The sequence below is a fragment of the Zalophus californianus genome, chromosome 3, assembly GCF_009762305.2.
Source record: "Zalophus californianus isolate mZalCal1 chromosome 3, mZalCal1.pri.v2, whole genome shotgun sequence".
Taxonomy (NCBI): Eukaryota; Metazoa; Chordata; class Mammalia; order Carnivora; family Otariidae; genus Zalophus; species Zalophus californianus.
The window spans coordinates 86408334-86429222 of NC_045597.1; the positions used below are offsets into that span (position 1 = coordinate 86408334).

The window sequence follows — 20889 nt, forward strand, 5'->3', positions numbered from 1 at the left end:
TCAAACAGACATTTCTTTTCTTTCTTTTTTTTCCTGCTCTACTTTTAATTTTTAAATTAGACTTTAGAAAGTTAGGAATGGAGCTTATGTTCATTCTAGCAAGTTCTGACAGCATGAAGGTAATTGTAGTCAGGAGCGAGGTGGCCCCTCTTTCCTCCAGCCCTACCCCTACCACCGAGGCTGGGCTGGCAGAGGTACAGGCTCACTGGGGCTGACCTGGTGCCTGAAGCTGGATAGGACCGCTGGGTGGGCTGGGGAAATCATGTGCTTTGTGGCAGTTTGGTGTTCTGGCCAATTGGCGGCTTTTGCCAGAAGGCCTGAGAATGTAAGGATGCTGGTGGGAAGTGTTCTCCGGGGAGGGGCCTGCCACGTTCCTGGGTTGTGACTCAGACCCTGAATCCAAGTAACCCCCCTGAGTCACTGTTTCCAGCAGCGCCCTCCAAATGAGCTAGTAGAGCCCCTTCTCTGCCCAGGGTCTGTGACTCACCCCTACCCTTGCCTCGGCCGCAGCCTGCTGCCCTGTTCCCTATGGTCTTCTGTTGTGGGATGGGGCCTTAGCACCACCTGCTGGTGGGTGTGAGCAGGCCCGGAAGGCGCTGGGCCTGCCACCTCGCTCCTGGGTAGGGTGAGGGCTTCGGGGGTGAGCACAGGCATCCTGCCCAGCAGCCTAGCGCCCCCCTCCCCTGTCCCTACCCTCTCCCCCGTCTTTCCCCTGTCTTTCCTGGATGTGCCTGAGCTGCTGCCTCTGGCCTCCGGCTGGTGGGGACAGGTCACCGAGGAGAGAGGTGTAGGCATAGGAAATACTGCTGCCACGTCCTACAAAGAGGTGGCTGAGGCTGAGTAGGATCCACTTTGAGAAAGGGATATCAAGCAGGGACAGCAAGGGCAAGGCTGAGGGAGCTGGGCAGCAGGCTGATGCTTAGCCTGAGAGGGGTTCTCATGTAAGTGGGCAGAGCCCTGCTGGGTCTGGGGTCTGCATCTGCCTCCTTCCTGGGCCCCAGCTCCTGGGCCCCTTGTCTCGAGCCTTCTTGTTGTGCCCTGCTTACCCCTTATCTCCCTCCTGGCCTACCTGGGTCTGATAGGGGGGTTCTCCCTCCAGCCATGGCTGCTCTGCTTTCCCCTTCCTGGAGCAGACCCTACAGACCTGGCTGCAGGTGCCAAGAAGCTGCATGGGGAAGGCCCCCTGAGTGTCCTCATCTGGTTCACCCCCATCTTGCCCAGAGCCCTGGTCCCAGTGCACTGGGTGGGAGGTTAGGGGGAGCAGGTCTTGGGGGGTGGGCTTGGCCTGGCCTGGGCTGGCTGGGACAGAGGCCCAGCAGAGGAGAATGACCAGTCCCACCCTTCAGGCAGAGGAGGAGCTCATCAAAGCCCAGAAAGTGTTTGAGGAGATGAACGTGGATCTGCAGGAAGAGCTGCCATCCCTGTGGAACAGGTGAGTGGGACTGAGCCTTAGCCTCCCTCCCGAGGCTGCCCGAGGTGTCTTCCTGTGTCTGTCGGCTGAGCCCCGGGCCCTCCCACGGTTTGTGTCTCTGGGGAGGGTTGGAGGGGTATCAGTGCGTGTGTGGCTCTCCTGGGCCATCTGCACTGATCTGTGTGTTCACTTTGCCCTTTCCCTTCCCTCCCTCCCTCCTTCAGCCGTGTAGGTTTCTATGTGAACACGTTTCAGAGCATTGCGGGCCTGGAGGAGAACTTCCACAAGGAGATGAGTAAGGTAGGTCCTGGTGACCCCTGGGGGCCTCAGGCCTTGGGCCGTGCTCTGCTGCCAAGGGTCGGGGCAGAGGCATGCAACGGGCCGGCCAAGCTCCCTCTTTCCGCTTGGGGTTTGGTACACGCGAGTGACCGCAGTACCGCCTCTGGGCCCTGGGGAGGCGCCACCTTGCCCTGCCCTCCAGGAACTCTCCATTCTAGAGTGTCTAGCCTCAGTGGGAGTGCTGGGGGGGCTGTGAGCAGGACCCATAGGCCCGGCCCCTGCCCCCTTTCTGCCCCCAGTTCAGTCCTCCTGCCTGGACAGAGCCGGGCCCTCTGGAGCTGTCAATGTTGGCCCAGGGAGCTCCGGGTCAGAGACCCGTGGCACCCTTTCCCCGTTCGTAGGCAAATAATCAATAAAATACTGGAATTTTCTCAATTTTTCTCTCATGTTTCTTAAGACATTGAAATATGTCTACTTTATCTGCCAGAATCTGGTATAAGAAGGGGTCTGATTAGCTCAAATTCCTATGTTGTGTTATTTTAATTTTAACTTTACTGGTAGTTAAACTTGCAAAGCAGAGTTGGAGAAACTCCTCTGTCTCTTGGCCCCAGAGGAACAAAGTGATGGTAGTGGATTCCAGGCCCAGGGCGGGAGGAGGAAAAGCAGCTTGGGGCCTCCCCTGAGTCACCACCCTGACTATGGTTTCCTGCCTTTTGGGTCTTCCCTTTCTTTTCCTCCCTCCCTTTAAAGATTTGAGACAACTTAATGAAAAATTAAAAAAAAAAATCCAAACAAACAGAAAGAGGTGTTCAGGGGGAAGGAAACATTTATGGAAAGTAGGAAGAAAATTCAGTTCTGAGCTTCCTGGTGGCCAAGGCAAAAGAGGGAAATTTTCTCAGTAATGAGAATGTCCTATGTACATGAGATAAACCTCTTGTCTTACCTTGGTGCTTTTGGTGAAATCTCTGGCAGTCGTAATGTGGCCTGAAAACATCTTGGCAAAATGCCCTTAACAATTAGAATCAACAGTTAGTTTGCAGAAACAATTAAAAAAATTTAAAAACAGTATAAGCTGTGTGAGGCATTTTAGGAAATTTCTACAAATAGAAAGAAGGGAAAAGATAGTCCTCCGAAACAATAACGATTAGCAATGTAGCCCATTTCCTCCATCTTTCCCCTTTGTTTTTCTGGGTTTGGTGTGCGGTTCCCAGTTCCCACTCATGTGGTAAGGAAAGCTTATTCCTGGTAGGGGACAAGGGTGCAAGGAAGGGGCTAGGGGCTGGGGAGAAGCAGGGATGTTACTGGGGAGAGTGGGGCTGTTTGGTGGCCCCAGAGGCACTCTCCACCTACTTGCCAATTGTCCTGCAGCTCAACCAGAACCTCAACGATGTGCTGGTCAGCCTGGAGAAGCAGCACGGGAGCAACACCTTCACAGTCAAGGCCCAGCCCAGGTGTGTGACGCCCACTGCCCTCTGGCTGTAGGTGGCTGGGGGGAGGTGTGGTCTGGGGCAGGGTCCCGGGGTCCCACATTCCTGCCAGGCCAGGGCGAGGCTCCCATGCCCCGCCGCTGCTGGGGGTTTGGCCTCTCTGTGCTCGGGGGAACAGGGTAGGGCACCCCAGTTTCCTCTGGTGTGTCCCATCAGGGAAGGAGCACTCCTGGGCAGTCTGCCTATGACCTGAGCCTGGGCCTGGCTCCCCCACCAGGGGAGCTGGAGCAGCCGGGGCCCAGGAACTAAATGATTCAGTGCTAGTGGCAGAGCCACCTGGGAGGTGAGCCTTCCTCCTGGAGCAGGGAGGTGGCGCTACCTTTCCCCTCTCCTGCTCCTGGGAAAGCCTGAGTCCCTGGAAGGTGGCATTCTGCACACCCACGAAAGCATCCTGGTTCTTGTCTTTGGCCTGGCCTGGCCTGGCAGGGCCCCTCCAGCTGCAAGGAGATTCCTGCTTCCTGAGGGGAAACCGTGAGGGAGGGGGACGTGCCTTGCCCTCTGGCTGTGGCTCAGGGGAAACAATAGCGAGTCTGGGATCTCCCTTCCTTCCTGGCTTGCACACACCTGTGGCAGCACACTGTGGAGAGCATGGACGGCCCTAACTTCCCTCTGTAAAACTGCTGAGTGTATCTGTGCCCCGGGGCAACTGGGGAAACACCTAGGACTGATAAGGTATTCAGTGAATGTTGCTGCTCCTCTTCTCCCCGAAAATAAGACTGAATATGTGTGGCTGAGAGAAAGGGGCCCACAGGGGGCAGGTGGGGGTGGGGAATAAAGGCCCCACGCCGAACCAGCTGCCCCGCACTGCTCCCTCCTGGCAGTGTGGGCCCCCAGAGGCCCTGTGTGCCGAGCCACAGGCAGGGTGGGTGGCCGGCAGTCTTCCCAGCTCATCAGGCCCAGTTTCAGGCCTGCTCCTTTTGCTCATTTTTTCAGCTCCATCCCAGGGCCGAGGCCAGTGGGGTCCTCAGGACTGGGCGATGGGGCTCTGAGGGCAAGGTCAGGCCCTCTGCATGGCCTTTGAGTATTAGGGGAGGCTTTGCCCTCTGGCACTCCTCGGAGCAGAGGGGCTGCTGACGAGGGAAGGGAACAGGCCAGCCTCAAATCAGATCTGATTCATGCCCAAAATGAAGGCCTCCGCGTCCCGTCCGTTCCCACAGAAAGAAAACTAAACTGCTCTCCCGGCTGCTCAGAAAGAAGAACAGGTACCAGCACCGAGTGCTGCCTTGTGGGGGTGTCTGAGGCCAGCACCCTGGCCGGCCGGCCCCCGTGCATGCGCCTAGCGCCCTGCTCTGAGGATACCACTAACCCCTAACCCGTCTTCCCGTGTGTGATGCTGCGGGTAGGGATGCTGGTGGGAGGGGGCTGGCAGGGCGGCGGGGCTGCTCTGTGTCCTGTGTGTGTTGTGGGGGGCAGAGGGCTCAGGGGCTGTCGGGTGGGAATGAGGGGGGCAGATGGCCTGAGCTCAGCTGAGTGTATTCCTCTCTGTGCCGCAGCGTGTCCTCCTGGCCGTGGCCCAGACCAGGAGGCTAACAGAGGGAATGTAGCCAGAAAGGAGGCCTGGCCAGGCTCAGGGGAAGGGCTCTGGTAGCACAGTGCTGGTTTTTAAAAATTGTGTGTGTGTGTGTGTGTGTGTATACTATGTTTCTATATATGCTTTAAGGAGGCAAATACATTCCCGTGAAACACAAATTCACTGGAGATGAGGAGGGACCACGATGTCCCTCACACGCCTGTTGCCTGTCCCATCATCTAAGCGCCCCCCCCCCCCCCCCCCCCGCCCCAGGTGATGTGGTCGCTAGCTTCTTTGTAGCCTTCCAGAGCTGCCCTGTCTGACATTCGCCTCAGGGGGCTGGTGAGCACTTGAAATGTGGCCTGAGTGTGACTCAGTGTGTGTGACTGAGCAGCTGAACTTTTAATTTCACTTAATTTAAATATAAATTCAAACAGCTGCCTGTGGCCAGTGGCTAGTCTTCGTCAGGGCCGTTCTAGAGTTTCCTGATGCAAGGACAAATACATAAACATGTATTTCCTGCCCCCTCGCACCCAAGTGGCTGGTTATGCACACTGTTTGCCCTTGTTCTCTATTCTATACTGAACCATTTGGCTGGGAGACCTCCCCTCTTCATCCCCAGCAGCCACTCTCCCTGTGGCCTCTGATTGGCTTTTTTTGTCTTCCCCCAAAAGGTCTGTGGGAGCAAAGGTGTAGAGCTGGTGACTGCGGTGTGGATGGGGAGTGGGGACCCTGGGAACGGGGCAGTGGTTGGTGTCTTGGTGTGAGTGGGTGGACAGGCAGGGAGGCCGGCCGAGGCATTTGGGGGCTGGCTGAGGAGTGGGGCCCAGCCTGGGCACAGGGGCTGCTGCGTGACGTGACGTGTGGGATGAGACTCATTTGCCTCTAGGATGTTTGGCTTTCTTGTGTTGTGGAGCTGGGCTCCCTGGTAGAGCCTGGCAGCGGCCTGTGGGGTGGCTTCCCTGGGGATCAAAGACCTCCAGCTTGGAGTTCTGCCTGGGGGTGTCACTGTCTCCAAGGCAGGCCCTGTGCCCACGCCCCTTCTTTTCCCCGCATTCTGATACACATGCACGTGCATTTCTCACATGCAAGAGCGGGGACATCCACTCATGCACACACGGACATCACATTTTCGCAGCAAACCTATGTGGACACACACACCCCCTCCTTTCCACACATTGATGGACGCACGCTCATACACACATGGACACACATTTTCACACAGGGATTCCTGGGGCACACATCCCATCCCATGCACACCTGTGAGTTCGTACATTCCCTCTTGTAAGCGGTGACCTCCCTCCATCGGGCTTCCTCTCTGGTCTTACCTCCACAGTGACAACGCCCCTGCAAAAGGGAACAAGAGCCCTTCGCCTCCGCCAGATGGCTCCCCTGCTGCCACCCCAGAGATCAGAGTCAACCACGAGCCTGAGCCGCCTAGCTCGGCCACAGCCGGGGCCTCCCTCCCCAAGTCCCCATCTCAGGTAGGCACTATGTCCGCTCCCCGCCCTCCTCTTCCTCCTGCATTACCTGTGTCCCCCTGCTTCCCAGTCTTCCGTCCCCAACTCCGGCCTGGGTTCCCCTCAGTGACCCTGCCTTCTCTCAGGGGCACCTGTGACTGTGTCTCTCCCTCTGCCCCCGCAGCACCCTCTCCTTCCCTTTCTCCCTGGCCCTTGGGACTGTTGACTTCCTCCATCTTCCTTTCCTTTTGGTTCAGGCTCCGGGGCTCTCAGCCCGGGGGCATCCAGACCTGCGGAGGTGGCTGCTTTGCCTCCTCCTCGGTGTCTCTTTTGGCCTGGGGCCATGCAGGACCTTTCCAGGGTCAGCAAGGGAAAGGGCGCAGTGAGGGGAGTATGAAGTAGCCAAGGGGACAGGCCCTGAGCTTCCGGAAGGCCCCGAAGCCCGGCCCGCAGCCCTGCCGGCTCCTCCAGGTTTCTGCCACGTCCCTGGGAGCCGGCCTGCAGCTCTGTCTGAGCTGTCAGCCTTCCCCTGGCCTTCAGTTCCTGGCAGCAGCCCTCTTGGTGGTGGGCCGTCGCCCGTCCCGCAGCTGATTAGGATAACGATGTTAAGAGTGTGAAGGGAGCCCACACTTGAACAGCACTTGCTCCGGGCTGACACCGTGCTAGCATTTTCTACACTGTCATACATTAACTCCTCACAACCACTCTGGGAGGTGGATGCCCACCCCACCTCGACATCTGAGGAAACCCAGGCTTGGGGGGTTTCCTGACCTGCCTGAGGCCCCTCAGGTGGGCAGGCGTGTGGCCATCTGGCCCGGGCCCCCCGCCTGGCACTGGCTCCGGCTCTGCGCTGGCCTCCACAGGTGCCAGGCGAGCCAGAGTTCCTCCAGCGGGAGGTGCAGGGAGGGTCCCGGGAGGGCAGAGAGCCCAGGCTGGGAGGGAGGCTGTTTCTCAGCTATGGCTTCTCTCTGCAGTGTCTCGCCCAGCTGGGGGTCAGCCCAGACCTTCTGCAGCGGCCCCTGGGCGGCTGGCATGCTCTCCCTTTTCCTCCTCTTCTTTTCTGTCCCCTCTCTGTCTTTCTCTTTCCACTTCTCCCCCTTCTGTCCCCTCCCCTCATCCTCTCTCTCTCTGCACAGCATTTCTGGGCCTCCTGCCTCAGTCTCCCTCTGGGGGTGGTCCTGTGGTCCTGGTGCCTGTGCCTTGGGCAGCAGTGATTCCTCTTGCTTCATCTTCTTCAGTTCCCTGGGTGCGGCCACAGCCCGGGGTGTGACTAACCGTGGCTTTGTCTCTGTCTGTCTGTCTGCCCCGCCCCCCATGCTCCGCTGGGCCTCCCTGTGCGGCCCCTCACCCGCCGACCCACAGCTCCGGAAAGGGCCACCAGTCCCTCCGCCTCCCAAACACACCCCGTCCAAGGAGGTCAAGCAGGAGCAGATCCTCAGCCTGTTTGATGACACGTTTGTCCCTGAGATCAGCGTGACCACCCCCTCCCAGGTCAGCCGCGGCCACCGCGGCCCAGCTCTCTCTTGCTCTCTTGGGGTGTGCATGGCCTTCTTCCTTCATCCCATGCTCTGCGCCTCTGCCTCAAGAGCCAGAATCTGGCCCCAGAGGTTGGCCCAGAGCCTCCTCCCCCTTGCTCATTCATCCATCTCTCCATCCATCCTCCCTCATCCATCTCTGAGTATGTACCTGTGGCCAGACGCAGGGACACGGGTGGGTGGTTGTCGTGGAGTCGGTCAGCTTAGTAGTGGCCTCATACCTCCACTGATGCGATGACCGAAGGGGAGAGCGGGAAGTGGGGGAGGACTCGCGCCAGTCAGGGAAGGCTTCCTGGAGCAGGTGACATTTGCCAGGTGGCTGCAAGCAGACACTTCGCTTTAGCCAGAGATAGCAGCACGTGTATAGGCCAGGAGGGGTGACTTCTGGGAGTTCAGTGTGTCTGCAGAGTGCTGCAGTGGGGCAGTAAGAGGAGGCAGTGGGAACATAGTTGGGAAGACCCTGGAATGTCCGGCCAAGGCATCTAGACTTGAGCTCCCAGAGCTGCTGACTGGCTTTGCGCTGGGACAGTGCTTGGGTCACAGAGCAGGGCTGCTGCTTGTTAGTGCCCCAAGAAGCTATGTCATCCCTGCCCATAGATGGGCAGAAGGAGGGCTGAGCAGGAAGGTCCCTGTGGTGGCACGGGAGTGGGCTGCACACCGTCAGATCAGCTCACAGAGGCCACACTGTGCTCACCCCTCCAAGCCACGTCTCCAGGCCTTGCAGCCAGGGCCCTTCCCACTAGGGGCCTCACTTGTGGTGCAGGCTGGCTCATCCCAGCCTGTGGCATCCCCTGCTCTGGAGCACTGCCGTAGAGTTGCTCTGCCCAGGACCTCTGGGCTCTGCCCCTTAAAGGCTCCTTTGCCTGAGCTCAGAGGCCTGGAGGGGAGGGGCAGGGCCAGAGGGTCTAAGTGCAGAGGGAGAGGCAGTTGGGACCTGAGGACAGTAGTCTCTGCTAAGAGGGGCCTGGGGCAAGTAGGCCTCAAGCCCCAGCAGGAAGACTCCAAGTTAGAACTAGGAAATTTCACTACAGGGTGGCTGGTGGGCCCTGGGAGGCAGGGGAGCTCCTCTCTGTAGCAGGTGGCCAAGGCTGGTCCAGGGGTGCTCCTGAGTGGTGAGGAAACCCAGTGGCACGACGTCTGGGGTGGTGTGCTGCTGGAACGCTCTCCAGCTGGAGTATGTCTCCACCCTGGCGGTGCACATGAGGGAGACAGGGGGACGCAGAGCGCTAGTAAACACTAAGTAGGGAATGGTGCCAGCCACTGACCGACGCGGCCTTGTTGGGTTTCAACTATGCTCCGGGAGGGGTTCTTGCCCCATTTAACAGGTGAGAAACCCACAGGTCTGTCCTGCAGCCAGACTGCCTGCACCGAGCGTGTCGGCCTCTCCGTGCTTATGCTTGCTGCATGCCTGCCTTGCCACCCCATCTGCCCACTCCAGGGGGCCAGGTCTCTGCCCCGAGGGTGGGAAGCATCCACTGTGGGTGCTGTTGCCCGGGGCTGGGGTGGGCTGTCCGTGATGCTGTGCTAACAGGGCTGCTCTTCAGGGCTCAGGTGAGTAGCCTGTGTCCCTGCACCAAAGGACAGTTCTGATCCTGCATAGTGGGGAGGCTGGCTGGCTGGGCGGCAGGGCGGGAGGACGTGGTCTGCCCTTTGGCCGGGTGGTGCTGTCCCCTTGGAGCATGAGAGGGCAGCTGTCAGGGCTTGATGGACTTCTGACAAGGGGCTGGTGTTTGGGGCTACTGGCGGAGGGAACTGCTGCTGCCAGCCGGTGGGAGGGCACCTAAAAGCCATGCACTCATGGAATCTTGAGCACTCCCTCGCTCAGAGAGGGCAGGGTTATGGGGACAGAGCAGTGACCACCCCTCTCCCTGCCCCGGCCCCATCCCTGGCTCATTAGACAGGGACCAACCTAAGGAAAGTTAGTGGCTGGGGGTGAGCCTAGGGCAGGGTTTTGGGGGTGGGGAAGTGAGACCACTTGGCCTGGGCCCTCTGAGGTCTGTGGCTTGGCCCAGACTGGATGCCTAGTCCTCCAAGCGGTGGGACAGCTGGTGCCTTGTGTTCTCAGAACTGAGAGTCTTGGGTCTCTCCTGCTGGGCCATAGCTCAGCTGTAAAGGCCTTCCTGGGGAGACCGTCTCCCCGGGACCCAAACCTTGGGTCCTTCTTGCTAGAAGACCTCAGGTGGACACAGGTAGGGAGGGTGCTCCTGTCAGCACTGGGTGCAATCAAGAGCGAATAGACATGGGAAGCTGGGCTGGCCTGGGCTGTTGGGGCTATGGCCCTCCTAGCACCGCATGAAGTAGGGCAGGAGGACCCAGGGCCAAGCCAGGGCCCTTTTCTCTCGGGCAAAGTGCTCCCTGGCCCCCAAAGGGAAACCCTGTGTATGAGCTGGAGGTGCCACTGAGCAGGCCCTGCCTCCTCAGAGGACAGTGTGTCCTCTGAGCGCTGGTGCTGACCCAGCCCATCCTCCTCAAGAGCAGCTCTGCCTTAATCATCCTGCCCAGCTTACCATGGGGCTGGCTTCTCACAGTGTGAACACAGTATCCTGGGGCCATGCCTGTTACAAGCATATTCCTGGGCTGCACTCAGGCCCACTGAATGGGAATCTCGGGGTGGCTGGGGGTAGCACCTGCAGGTTGAGCACAGGTGCCCCCAGTGTTGGGGAACGCGCACTTAAGATTGGGCTCCTAGGCAGTGTGCACTGGCTCAGCCCTGTCCTCACTCTGTGGGGCTGGCTGGTGGATGGGTGTCGCCACAGGTGACCTGTCTGTCTGGGGCAGCGAAGGGAGGCCAGTGTCTGTCCTAGGGGCCCTCTCAGTTAGAGGGAGTGTGTGTGGTCTTGTCCAGCCCGGGGTGGTGGACTGTACTGCTTCTGGGGGAGGGCGGTTGGGGACGCTGGGAGAGCCCGTGGGCGCGGGGGGCAGAGAGGAGGAGCAGACCCTGGGAGACAGTCTCAGCCTGTAGGATGGAGACTGACGGCAGAGCCGGGGGTGGTTTTGGGCTGGTGGCTGTTGCCCGGTGGGTCTGTTGCTGGTGTCTGAGGTGGGTGGCGGGTGCTGTCTTTGTGTGTGAAGAGCTTATGCCAGGGTTGCGCACAGGCAGTGCTCCTTTGTGTGTGAGGCAGACGTGTCCGTGAGCATGTGCGCCTGCCGTGGGCACCCTGTGGAATTCTCCCAGCCTGTTACTAACTGCCATCCTCCTCTGCCACGCTGCCAAGTTTGAGGCCCCGGGGCCTTTCTCGGAGCAGGCCAGTCTGCTGGACCTGGACTTTGACCCCCTCCAGCCTGTGGCGAGCCCTGTGAAGGCGCCCACGCCCTCTGGTCAGGTTGGTCTGAGTCCACCAGCACCTGTGGGCCCATGGGTCTCTGGGGCACCGGGTCTGGCCACGTGTGCCCATCTGAGCCAGGCCTTTGGGGTCTAGGGTCAACAGGCTCTCCTCCCACTCACTGCCCTTCCCCTGGCCCCCAGCTCTTGTCACCTTCTCTAGCCCTGAACATGAGGACGGGAAGGGCAGACACAGGTCAGGGGGAAGACCCTCAAAAGGAGGGTCAGATAAACACTCACTTGGTAACTTATGGCCCCTGTTAGCATCCTGCCCGTCTCCTGGCAGCAGCTCCGTGTCTGGGCACTGCCTGGCCTGGGGTCTCAGCCCCCTGGCAGGTGTCCAGGACTTGGCTCTCTGGAGACCTTGGAGCCTGGCTCCATGCTGCCCTGTGCCTGCTGGACCTGGGGTGGGGGGTCACTGGGGACTGCTTGCCCACCCCCCATCACTAACCTCTGTACTAACTCTGTCCTTCTCCCTCTCTGCTGCGCTTAGTCAATTCCATGGGACCTCTGGGAGGTAAGCCGTGTTTGCTCTGTGCCCACCCCCGGGGGGAGCTGCTCCTCCGTGTGCGCCCGGCCCACCCTGCCCGGTCCTGCACCTAGCCCGTTCACAGGTGCATGCACGGGCATGCAGGGGCCGGTGCTCGTGCGCACAGGGAGCCGGCCATCACTGCTTGTTTCCAGCTGCCCCACTGCTTCCCGTCTGCCAGACCCCGTGGGGAAGGGGCTCCTCAGTTTAGCCAGAGAAGAGGGTCCTCTGTGGTTCGGCTTAGTAGTCAGGGTCTGTGAGTGGTCGCCTGGGATGGATGTGGTGTCCTCATGCTGGGCTGAAGCCCGCGAGGGGGGCCTTGGGGTGGCGGGTCTTTGTCCTTGAGGACTTGTCTGTCTGTGGGGGCCCTACAGGGCAACGGCATCAGGGAGCTTTTGGGACAGGGGAGAGAAGGAGGGTGGCTTGAGACGTAGGAGAAGCAGGGTGAGGCCAGGTGTCCTTATGTGAGCTGTCCTGCTAGGCCGGTGTCATCCTCACTGGGTGGCCCGGGCATGAGGCTCGGGGGGGCATGGGACTTCATCAGTAACCACGATGCAGCTTCTGCAGGAGCAGGAGCAGCTGGTGTGGGAGTGCTGGTAGTATATTCTCCAGGAGCTCGAAGGCTCCGGATAGCGTTGCTCTGGAGGAGGCCGGAGAGAGCCTGGTGCGGGCAGCCATCCTGATGAGTGGATTTGTGTGGGTGCTGAGCTGCGTGCGGCTCATTTGCACCTGCTCATCCCATTGGCAGTGCTAGGAGCAAGGAGGTGGGAGTGGTTTTCCCTTTAGGGGGTCCATGTCTGCCCCCGTTGGGCCAGGCTGCCTGCCGCAGGTACCCAGTCTCCCTTCTGCCAACACTGGGCTGCTCACGACTCTCTTCTCTTGTCTCGTGCCCTTGCCCAACACCTTCTCCTCCCTGGTCTCCCACCCCTCCTGACCTGTTCTCCCTGGTGGCCCGTCACTAGCCCACAGAGAGTCCAGCTGGCAGCCTGCCTTCCAGGGAGCCCAGCACTGCCGAGGGCACCTTTGCTGTGGCCTGGCCCAGCCAGACGGCTGAGCCGGGGCCTGCCCAAGTAAGTGTCCACCTGCTAGCCCCCACCTGTCCCCAGTCTCTGGGGGTGTAGCTGCGAGGAAGAGCCTGGAGGAGGGGGCACAGGATGGACAAGGCCACAAGGCCGCTGTGGGCCTGAGGGTGAGGCCAGGGCCATGAGCCAAAGAGGGCCCAGGATGGGGCCTGTCACTCCTGTTTGCAGTGATTCAGGCCAGATGGGCCCTTCTCCTCCTCGCCAGCCCCAGCCTCCCAGCTCAGGCCTTCTGCAGAGGGAGGGAGGAGTGGTCAGAGCATCCACTGATTTATAGCAGGCACTTTCCAGGATTTTCTCATTTAATTTTCACCCTAACCTAGACATTTCCTCCTTTTACAGATGAGGAAGTGGGGGCTAGGAAGCTTGAGTGATTGCTCCCAGAGCTCGGAAGTGGCTGAGTGTGAGTGTTGGCCCAGGTCAGCCTGACGGAGGCTGGGCAGTGTCCACTCTGCCTTGGCCGGGCCCCCACCATGGTGCCCAGCACGGTGCTGCCCCCTCCTCGGGGAGCCGGTGTCCAGAACCAGGCAAGGGCTGCTTGGCCTGCCCTTGAGTTGTTTGGGCTGGGACAGGTGCTTGCTGCTGGCTCAGCCACCAGGCCAGTCAGGTGGGAAGAAGCTGAGGCTTGGCCAGGTCTTGGGGCATAGAGGGCAGGGCCTGTGAGGGAGGGTCTTGGTGGCATCCAGGGGCCTGTGCGGCCCATCACTTGGCATCTCTGTGCTGCCAGCACCTTCTCCAGCTGCTTCCCATGGCAGGGACCTGGCCTTTCCTCCAGGGGGCTCCCTGTACCACACAGAGGCACTGGCGAGCTCTAGACACCACTTGGGGTGCTGCCCTCCATGGCCCCTTTCCTTGTCCTGGTTACAGCGTGTGTCCTGTGTCTGACCCCATGCCGGCATTTATGTTGCAGCCAGCGGAGGCCTCGGAGGTGGCGGGGGGGACCCACCCTGCGGCTGGAGCCCAAGAGCCCGGGGAGACAGCAGCAAGTGAAGCGGCCTCCGTAAGATGACAGGGACCAAGGCCCTGTCTTTGATTTCCTGCTGTCCACCTGCCCTCCCGCTCGTGGCTCCCCAGCCCCATGTCTTGCCTGTGCTCCTTGCTCTGTGCTGGTCCAGGTCACAGTTCCTGTCGAGGAACCCGGAGGCAGACCAGTCTGGCATCAGTCACAGAGACCCTCCCCTTCCCTTGCCCCTGTGGCCCCTGCCCTCCCGGGACCAGCTCCCCACGTGCTGACTGTGCTTCCTCCCCCCCCCCGCCCCACCCCCCAGAGCTCTCTCCCTGCGGTGGTGGTAGAGACCTTCTCAGCAACTGTGAACGGCACCGTGGAGGGTGGCAGCGGGGCGGGACGCTTGGACCTGCCCCCGGGGTTCATGTTCAAGGTAAGCCCAGGCCCGCTGACCCCACAGCCTCCATCTGACCCAACAGTGCCCTTTTACAGATGAGGACACTGAGCTGGGAGGCTATGTGGGTGTGCCCAAAGTCCCCCTGCCCCCACTACCCCTGCTACCCAGTCGGTGAGGTGGTGTCTTGAGCCCTGGTCCTGCTGCTTTTACGTGCTCCCGGTCACCATGTTTCCAGGGCACACTGAAGCCACCGCAAGGCCTGGTGCACCGCGCTAGTTTGCAGGTGCGACCAAAGGCCTCGGAGGAAAGGGGTGTTGAGCTCTCGCCCAACCTCTACAGGTACAGGCCCAGCACGACTACGTGGCCACTGACACGGACGAGCTGCAGCTGAAGGCTGGTGACGTGGTGCTGGTGATCCCCTTCCAGAACCCAGAAGAGCAGGTGAGGGCCCCGGCCGGCTGGGGCGGGAGTGGCCAGCAGGGGGCAGCAGAGACCGACCAGCTGCAGACCCACAGGCCCAGCACACAGCGGCTCACCCCTCCTCCTCCTCTTTCCTTTTCTCTTCGCCCGCTACTTATTTTCCCCTCCCTTCGCCTCTCCCCTATCTCTCTCCCTTCCCTTTGGCCCCTTCTCCCGTGCTGTCACATTTCCCTGGGTCTCTCTGCCTCCCCCTCCCGTCTCCGTGTCCCCTCTGTCCATCTCTTCTGACTGTCAGCTTTCCTTCTTCTTGCTTCCTCCTTCCTTGGCTCTGCCTTTCTCTCAGTTTTTTGCATCTAGGTGTCTTTCTCCCCTCCTCCTCCCCTACTCCGCAAGGTCTCCTTCCCTTCCTGGGACAGGATCCCTGAGCCACCTCTCACTGAGCCCTCCTGCCCGGCAGTGAGCTGGTGAGGTGCCCGCTCGGCAGCCCCACGATGGGCTGCCTCCTCCAGGCTGGTCTTGCCCCCTGCCCACAGGGGCAGTGTGTGGTTTCCTGCAGGACCCCTGAACAGCCCCAGCTTTGTCCCCAGCTGTTTCCCAGGCCAGATGCCTCCCAGACCCTTCGCCTGCTGTGGCTCCTCCTTGTTAGTCAATCTCAGAGCAAGCTCCCGGTGGAGACTGGGGCTGGCACAGAGCAGGGACTCCCTCCTAAATTCAGACAGGCTGCTTGCTTTGGGTCGCTGTGGCTTCTCAGCAGGAGCCTCACTGTGGGTGTTGAGTGAGCTGGGACTTGAGGGCAGCAGGTACTGACTGAGGCCACAAGGGCTGGGAGGTTTGAGTAACAAGGATTTCCTGGGCCCAGTGCTAAATCTGCCAATTCCCCTCAACCCCCGGGGTCTCCACTCATGTCCTCCCTGGGCCAGCTCTGGACTGGGTGGGATTTTAAGAAGCAGAATCCTGGCTCCCGGCCCACAGTGGGGGTCGTGTAGGTGGGTGGACATGGGTCAGAGGGGACATACATAGGCTCCGTGACAGACAGGCAATGACATAATGAAGACCTAGGGAGATCCCAGGCTTAGCATGGTCAGTGATGGCCTCCACCCTGGGCAGGGATGGATGGACCCTACAGGCCCAGGGTCTGGGGCTAGGGAACTTGTCAGGGCTTGGGTAGGTGGTCCCTGTGAGGGGTCAATATGAAAGCAAAGGCCAGGTTTGAGGTGGAGGGCTTGATGGGGTGGCCTTGAGTCACTTGAGAAACTTTCACTGGTTAATGCCCACCAGAAATTTCTGGTATTGTTGGTAGAAGTCTGGAAGGACAGCTGATGTGCTCTGTGGGTACCAGACAGTGGGAAACTCCTTGGCCTGGGATTAAGGGCGTTTAGACACATTCAGATCAGTGCAGTGGTCAGGCTGCCTTTCTAGAGAGAGGAGGACTCACCCAAATGCCAGAGTTAAAGCCACCTGGCTCCTAGCTTGGGCAGGGTTGGGTCTGGGGTAGCAGGGAATGCTGCCTGGAGGAGGCATTCTTTCAGGTGGGTATGATAGACTGGAGGAAATGATCAGGAAGAAGGAGGGGACATCCTCCCAGCAGATCTCCAGTGAGACCCATGCGCTGCAGGGTTTGAGTGCCCTCTGTCCCCAACCCCATGTGACCTGGGTGCTCCGTTTCACTCTCAGGATGAAGGCTGGCTTATGGGCGTGAAGGAGAGTGACTGGAACCAGCACAAGGAGCTGGAGAAATGCCGGGGCGTCTTCCCTGAGAACTTCACTGAGCGGGTTCAGTGAGGGCAGCGGCTGGTGCGGCTCTCTGGGCGTGTGAAGAACACCTTTTCCCGAAAAATGTGTGTTTTTTTTTTTTTTTTTTGATTTTGTTTTTAAACTTTTGAAAAGCAAAGGGAAATTGAGAGGAGAGACCTAAGCCAAGAGGTATTCTCCCAAAGATTAGGTTGTTTTCCAAAGAGCCTGTTTTCGGCAAGTCCAGTGGAATCACCAGTGTTCCTGAAGCTGCTGTGTCCCCTAGTTAGGTTCCTGGCCGCCCCCCCAACTGCGCCTGCATGTGTGCCTGGCCGCAGGGCGGGGCCTGGGGGCTGCTGAGCCACCATGCTCGCCTGAAGCTTCGGCCGAGCAGCCTGGGCAAGGGTCCTCTTTTTCCTGGCAGCTGCTGTGGGTGGGGTCGGGTCTCTCCAGAGACTTCAGGGCCCAGACATCAGCCCGGCCTGACCCTGCCCCGCAGACCGTCTGTGTGCTGTTTGAAAATAAATCTTAGTGTTCCAAACAAAATGAAACAAACTGACAAAGACACTCAGAAAACCTGTGTCCATTTGTTTGTCCTCGCTCCGTTTCTGTTTGCAATGTGATGACACTGTGATTATCAATGATTTTCTCCCGAGACAGTCCACCCCCCCCAAACCCTCTGCCAGGGCAAGTTTTGCTGGTCAAGAGGCTCCATTCTCGCAGTTCCCCCACCAGCTGCGGCGTGCGCACCACCTCCTTTTGAGTTCCTCCGTCCCCACTGACAGCTTCAGCCCCTGCCCCCTGGCCTTTTGACTGGTGGTTGGTGGGGTGCCGGAGATGGGGGCTGAGAGGCAGGCAGGGAAGGTGCTTGAAGAGCCAGCTAGGTGCCGCCCTAAGTGACATTATTTGATATGTGTGAGAATTCCGGGGTCAGGTGCCAGGACTCCATTTCCCAGATGAGGAAACTGAGGCCCAAGGAGGGTTGGTGGCTTGCTGGCGAGTAGTGGGACAGGGTTCTGAACCTGCACAGTTGGCTTCAGGTGCATGGGGGAAGGCCTGAGCCTGGTGCCAGGAAAGAAAAGCCCAGATGGCCCAGCTTCTCCCTCCTTATGCCGCCTGCCTCGCTTTCCAGCAAGAAGGTCCCCACTGCACGCAGCCCAGTTCTTCAGCTCCTCAGTGGGCTAGGCTGCTGTGAGCAAGCCTGTGACACATGCAGGGGTGGCCCGGGTTCAGAGCTGTGCTTGTGGGCCCAGGGACCAGCTGGACTTCCAAGTGGAAGGGACTTCTCTCTACATAACTCTGGATAGTGGTGAAAAGCCGGTGAAGGAGACGAACGTCAGAATCTCAGCTTTATTTTTGGGTAAAACCCCTGAGCTTTGCTTCAGGTGGCAGGATAGTCACTGCTGTGGCCCTGCCTTGTCTGTGGCCGATACTGTTGGCCCTGCCCGCCGTGGTTTCCTTGAGCATGGGGAGGCACACGGAGCTCATTCCATTACCCCTGTTTCGGAAGCTTTAGCTTTTCATTTGTTCGTCCACTCTTCCCACACTAACAGCTCATAGCTGCTGGAGCTGGGTGCAGTACCCCTGCCCAAGTGGGTAGGCAGTTGGCCTGAAGCCTGAGCTGGGCCGAGTGTCTAGGAGCTGGGAACTTGCCAGGTTTGTGTCTGTCTGAGAGAGGCAAGCAGCACATACCTTGTCAGTGCTAATGGTCCCTCCCTCTCCTTGCCCAAGGGCACAGACTTTGCACAAACAGCGACCACACTATTTCAGAAGGCCCCAGCCCATCTCTGGGAACTCCCCCTGGTCTCCTCTCCCTCCTGCCAGCTCCCAAGCCCTTCCATAGCGACTCAGACACTGGCCAGGTCTGGCTGGCTTCTTGTTCCTCATCCTTGGTTGGATTTGGAGACCACACTGGCATTGCTTCTTTTGGTCCCCCTGACCCTGACACCCGTGGTTCTGCCTCTGGGAATTTAAGTATTCACACTTCTAGTGTCACCCACTCCTAAACATCAGGTCTGAACTGGGACATTGTGACCAAACCTTGGGTTCATTTGCTCAGCAAGCCTTGGCTGGGCATTCTTGGCATCTAAAGTAGGTGGGCACTTGGGCTAAAGCTCAGGCCTTCTGTGATGCTCTTGGGCACCCTCTTCCCTAGGTATTGGCTTCATCTTTGGACAGGGTTCCCAACAGTTTCAGGTGTGATGTTTGTGCACTGCACTGTACAGAAGAGACCTCCGCAGAGTGACATGAGTCTTCCTTCCCAGAAGCCCCTCAGCAAATCTTTGTCTCATTGGCCTGAGTCCGCAGGGCTGAGTCAGTTTCTGTGGCTGGGGGTGGGGCCTCTGATTGGCCCCAAAGTTACAAGGCCTTGAACTGGAGGTGGGGCTGGGTCAAATGGAGGAGGGTGGATACCTGAACGCAAATTTGGGCATGGCTTCCAAGGAGTTGGGGAATGGGTTCTAGGAGCTCAAACCAGTGAGTGTGCATTGCATTATGGTGTCTTCCAGAAGGGGCCATGAGACCAGGGAATGTGACTGGATGGAGACTACAAGTGGGTGTTTGTGTGTGTGTGTGTGTGTGTGTGTGTGTGTGTGTAAGTCTTGGGAAACCCTTACTTTACTCACCTCAAGAGGGTCAGCGTGTGACCAGGGAACATAACGCATGTGAGGCTGTTTCTCTGTGTTCCAGAAGGAATAGTCATCTGACCCCCTCACCCCAGAACTTGCCCCACCACAGGAAATGGTATAGACAGTGTGCTGTCTTCCTCAGCCTGTGTGGTTGAGGATACATCTGAGTCTGTACAGATCCAGTCTCCTGAGCATTCATTCACTTGCTCATTCACTTATTCACCAACCATCTCCCACACAGTCCCTGAGATTACAGAGAAGATTCAGGTGTGGTTCCTCTCCCTGATGCACTCACAGTTTGGGGGAACGTGGGCAAGAAAGGACCACAATAGGGGTTATCGTGGTTGTGTGGTCAAGACTCTGCAGACAAAAAGGAGCTAGCACCTGGGCTTCACATGGGAGAAGGAGTCTCTGCTGAGCCTGTCGAGGTGACAGGCATCTCCAGGAGTTGATGCAGGGAGGCTCCATCCCACACAAGTGGAAGAGGAGGCAAGCATGGGCAAGAGGAGGGGCCAGTTGAAGAGGCCTGTGGGGTTCAGGCTCTCGCTGGGGAGCCCGGAGCTCAGGAGAGAGGCTGAGGCTGAGGGGCACTGAGGTGGTGACTGGGGCCAGGGAACGGGTGAGGGCACCTGGGGGAGTTTGTAGAGGAGGCAGAGGGAGGGCCTCAGGGCAGCCTGACCACCAACATCAGGAGGGAGGAAGAGGTTTCGAGGCAGGACTGCTGAGGAGCGGAGAAACACCTTCCTTTAAGAAAAGCTCCTTCAGAAGCCGTTTGTGGTCCATGAGGACAGAGAGGGGCAAGGCAGTCAAGACAGCCTGCCTGGCCTGCTCTCAGGCCGGGCTCCTGGGAGGGGCCCCTGCAGGCCTGTTGGCAGACGGGGCAGGCTGCTCCCAGCGGCATCCCTGGCCCAGCTCAGGCTGCAGAAGAGCAAATCACTGAGGAAGGGCCCTTCTTAGCTTGATTAGAGAGGATGATTACCAAGCAAGGAAACGGCCTTCCTGACAACCCTGATTATAGATGAGGACCCCGGCTGCAGCAGGAGGGGGGGAAGATCCCCTGTCCCAGACAGCCAAGGTCAACACTCAATGACAAAGAGAGACATTGAGTCTTGCTCAAGGAAACACTTTGTTTGAGTCCTGGGGTGGCAGAGGTCCTGGCCCCCAGCCTGCCGGCCTCCAGCATTTATCTCATGTCCTCGATGTGCCCTGCTCTGTGTGAACTGCTGGAGGCAACCAGGAAGGAGTCGAGCTCTTCCCCAAGGAGATGATAAGCTCATGGTGGGCCAAGGTTCATACACAGAAACCACCCTAGAACCAAGGCGACAAGATTGCTTCCTCTGGAAGCCTGATACAACACTGCCATTCTTACTTTGGTCGTTCTGGAGGATGCATGGTTTCTCTAGAGCAGAGTCATGGAATGGGCTGGGAAGGTCCTCCTTCATCATGAGCTGGCGACTACAAATCTATGGCTTCAGGAGAGCGTCCTCACTGAAGCTTCAGGTGGGTGTATCCAATTGCTCATCTTCTCTGGAGGCCAGCGGGCATCTCAAACTCTTTATGCCTCTAAGCTGGGCTTGTCAAACCTGTGGTGTCCCCTAGACACCCCCACCTGCCACCTTCCCCAGGGGCAGACACTGCTAGGTACCCAGCCAATACTCCTCTGTTTCTCCTCCCTAACCAAACGCTGATTGTTTTCAGGGTACCAATGAACTCCACTAAAGTCCCTCAGCCTTCCTTGCAGTTACAGGTGGCTTTATGACACAGTCCTGGCCAATGAGATCAAGGAGGGCATCCCTTCCCAAATAAAAAGTCCAAGCCTTTTCTAAGGGAAGCAAGGGCAAAAATGAACTATTGGGACTTCATCACGATAAAAAGCTTCTGCACAGCAAAAGAAACAGTCCAAAAACCAAAAGACAACCGACAGAATGGGAGAAAATATTTGCAAATGACATATCAGATAAAGGGCTAGTATCCAAAATCTATAAAGAACTTATCAAACTCAACACCCAAAGAACAAATGATCCAATCAAGAAATGGGCAGAAGACATGAACAGACATTTTTCCAAAGAAGACATCCAAACGGCCAACAGACACGTGAAAAAGTGCTCAACATCACTCAGCATCAGGGAAATCCAAATCAAAACCTCAATGAGATA

The 20889-nt window shown here is 58.6% G+C and overlaps 1 protein-coding gene across 16 annotated transcripts in view; it reads left to right on the forward strand.

Moving 5' to 3' along the window:
• Window positions 1–16652, forward strand: part of BIN1 (bridging integrator 1) — a 64205-nt gene extending 47553 nt beyond the window's left edge. For 4 of the 16 annotated variants that reach the window (XM_027588465.2, XM_027588463.2, XM_027588467.2 and 1 more), the window contains 12 exons: window positions 1347–1432; window positions 1636–1711; window positions 3059–3141; window positions 6024–6171; window positions 7510–7638; window positions 10898–11005; window positions 11498–11521; window positions 12496–12603; window positions 13523–13612; window positions 13881–13991; window positions 14295–14396; window positions 16050–16652. In XM_027588465.2, coding sequence (XP_027444266.1) covers window positions 1347–1432; window positions 1636–1711; window positions 3059–3141; window positions 6024–6171; window positions 7510–7638; window positions 10898–11005; window positions 11498–11521; window positions 12496–12603; window positions 13523–13612; window positions 13881–13991; window positions 14295–14396; window positions 16050–16157 — 1173 coding nt within the window. In that variant the 3' untranslated portion in view covers window positions 16158–16652. The remainder of the gene's footprint in view (window positions 1–1346; window positions 1433–1635; window positions 1712–3058; window positions 3142–6023; window positions 6172–7509; window positions 7639–10897; window positions 11006–11497; window positions 11522–12495; window positions 12604–13522; window positions 13613–13880; window positions 13992–14294; window positions 14397–16049) is intronic. The other 12 variants (XM_027588477.2, XM_027588479.2, XM_027588480.2 and 9 more) reach the window with 6 other exon arrangements.
• The last annotated feature ends 4237 nt before the right edge of the window (window positions 16653–20889 follow it).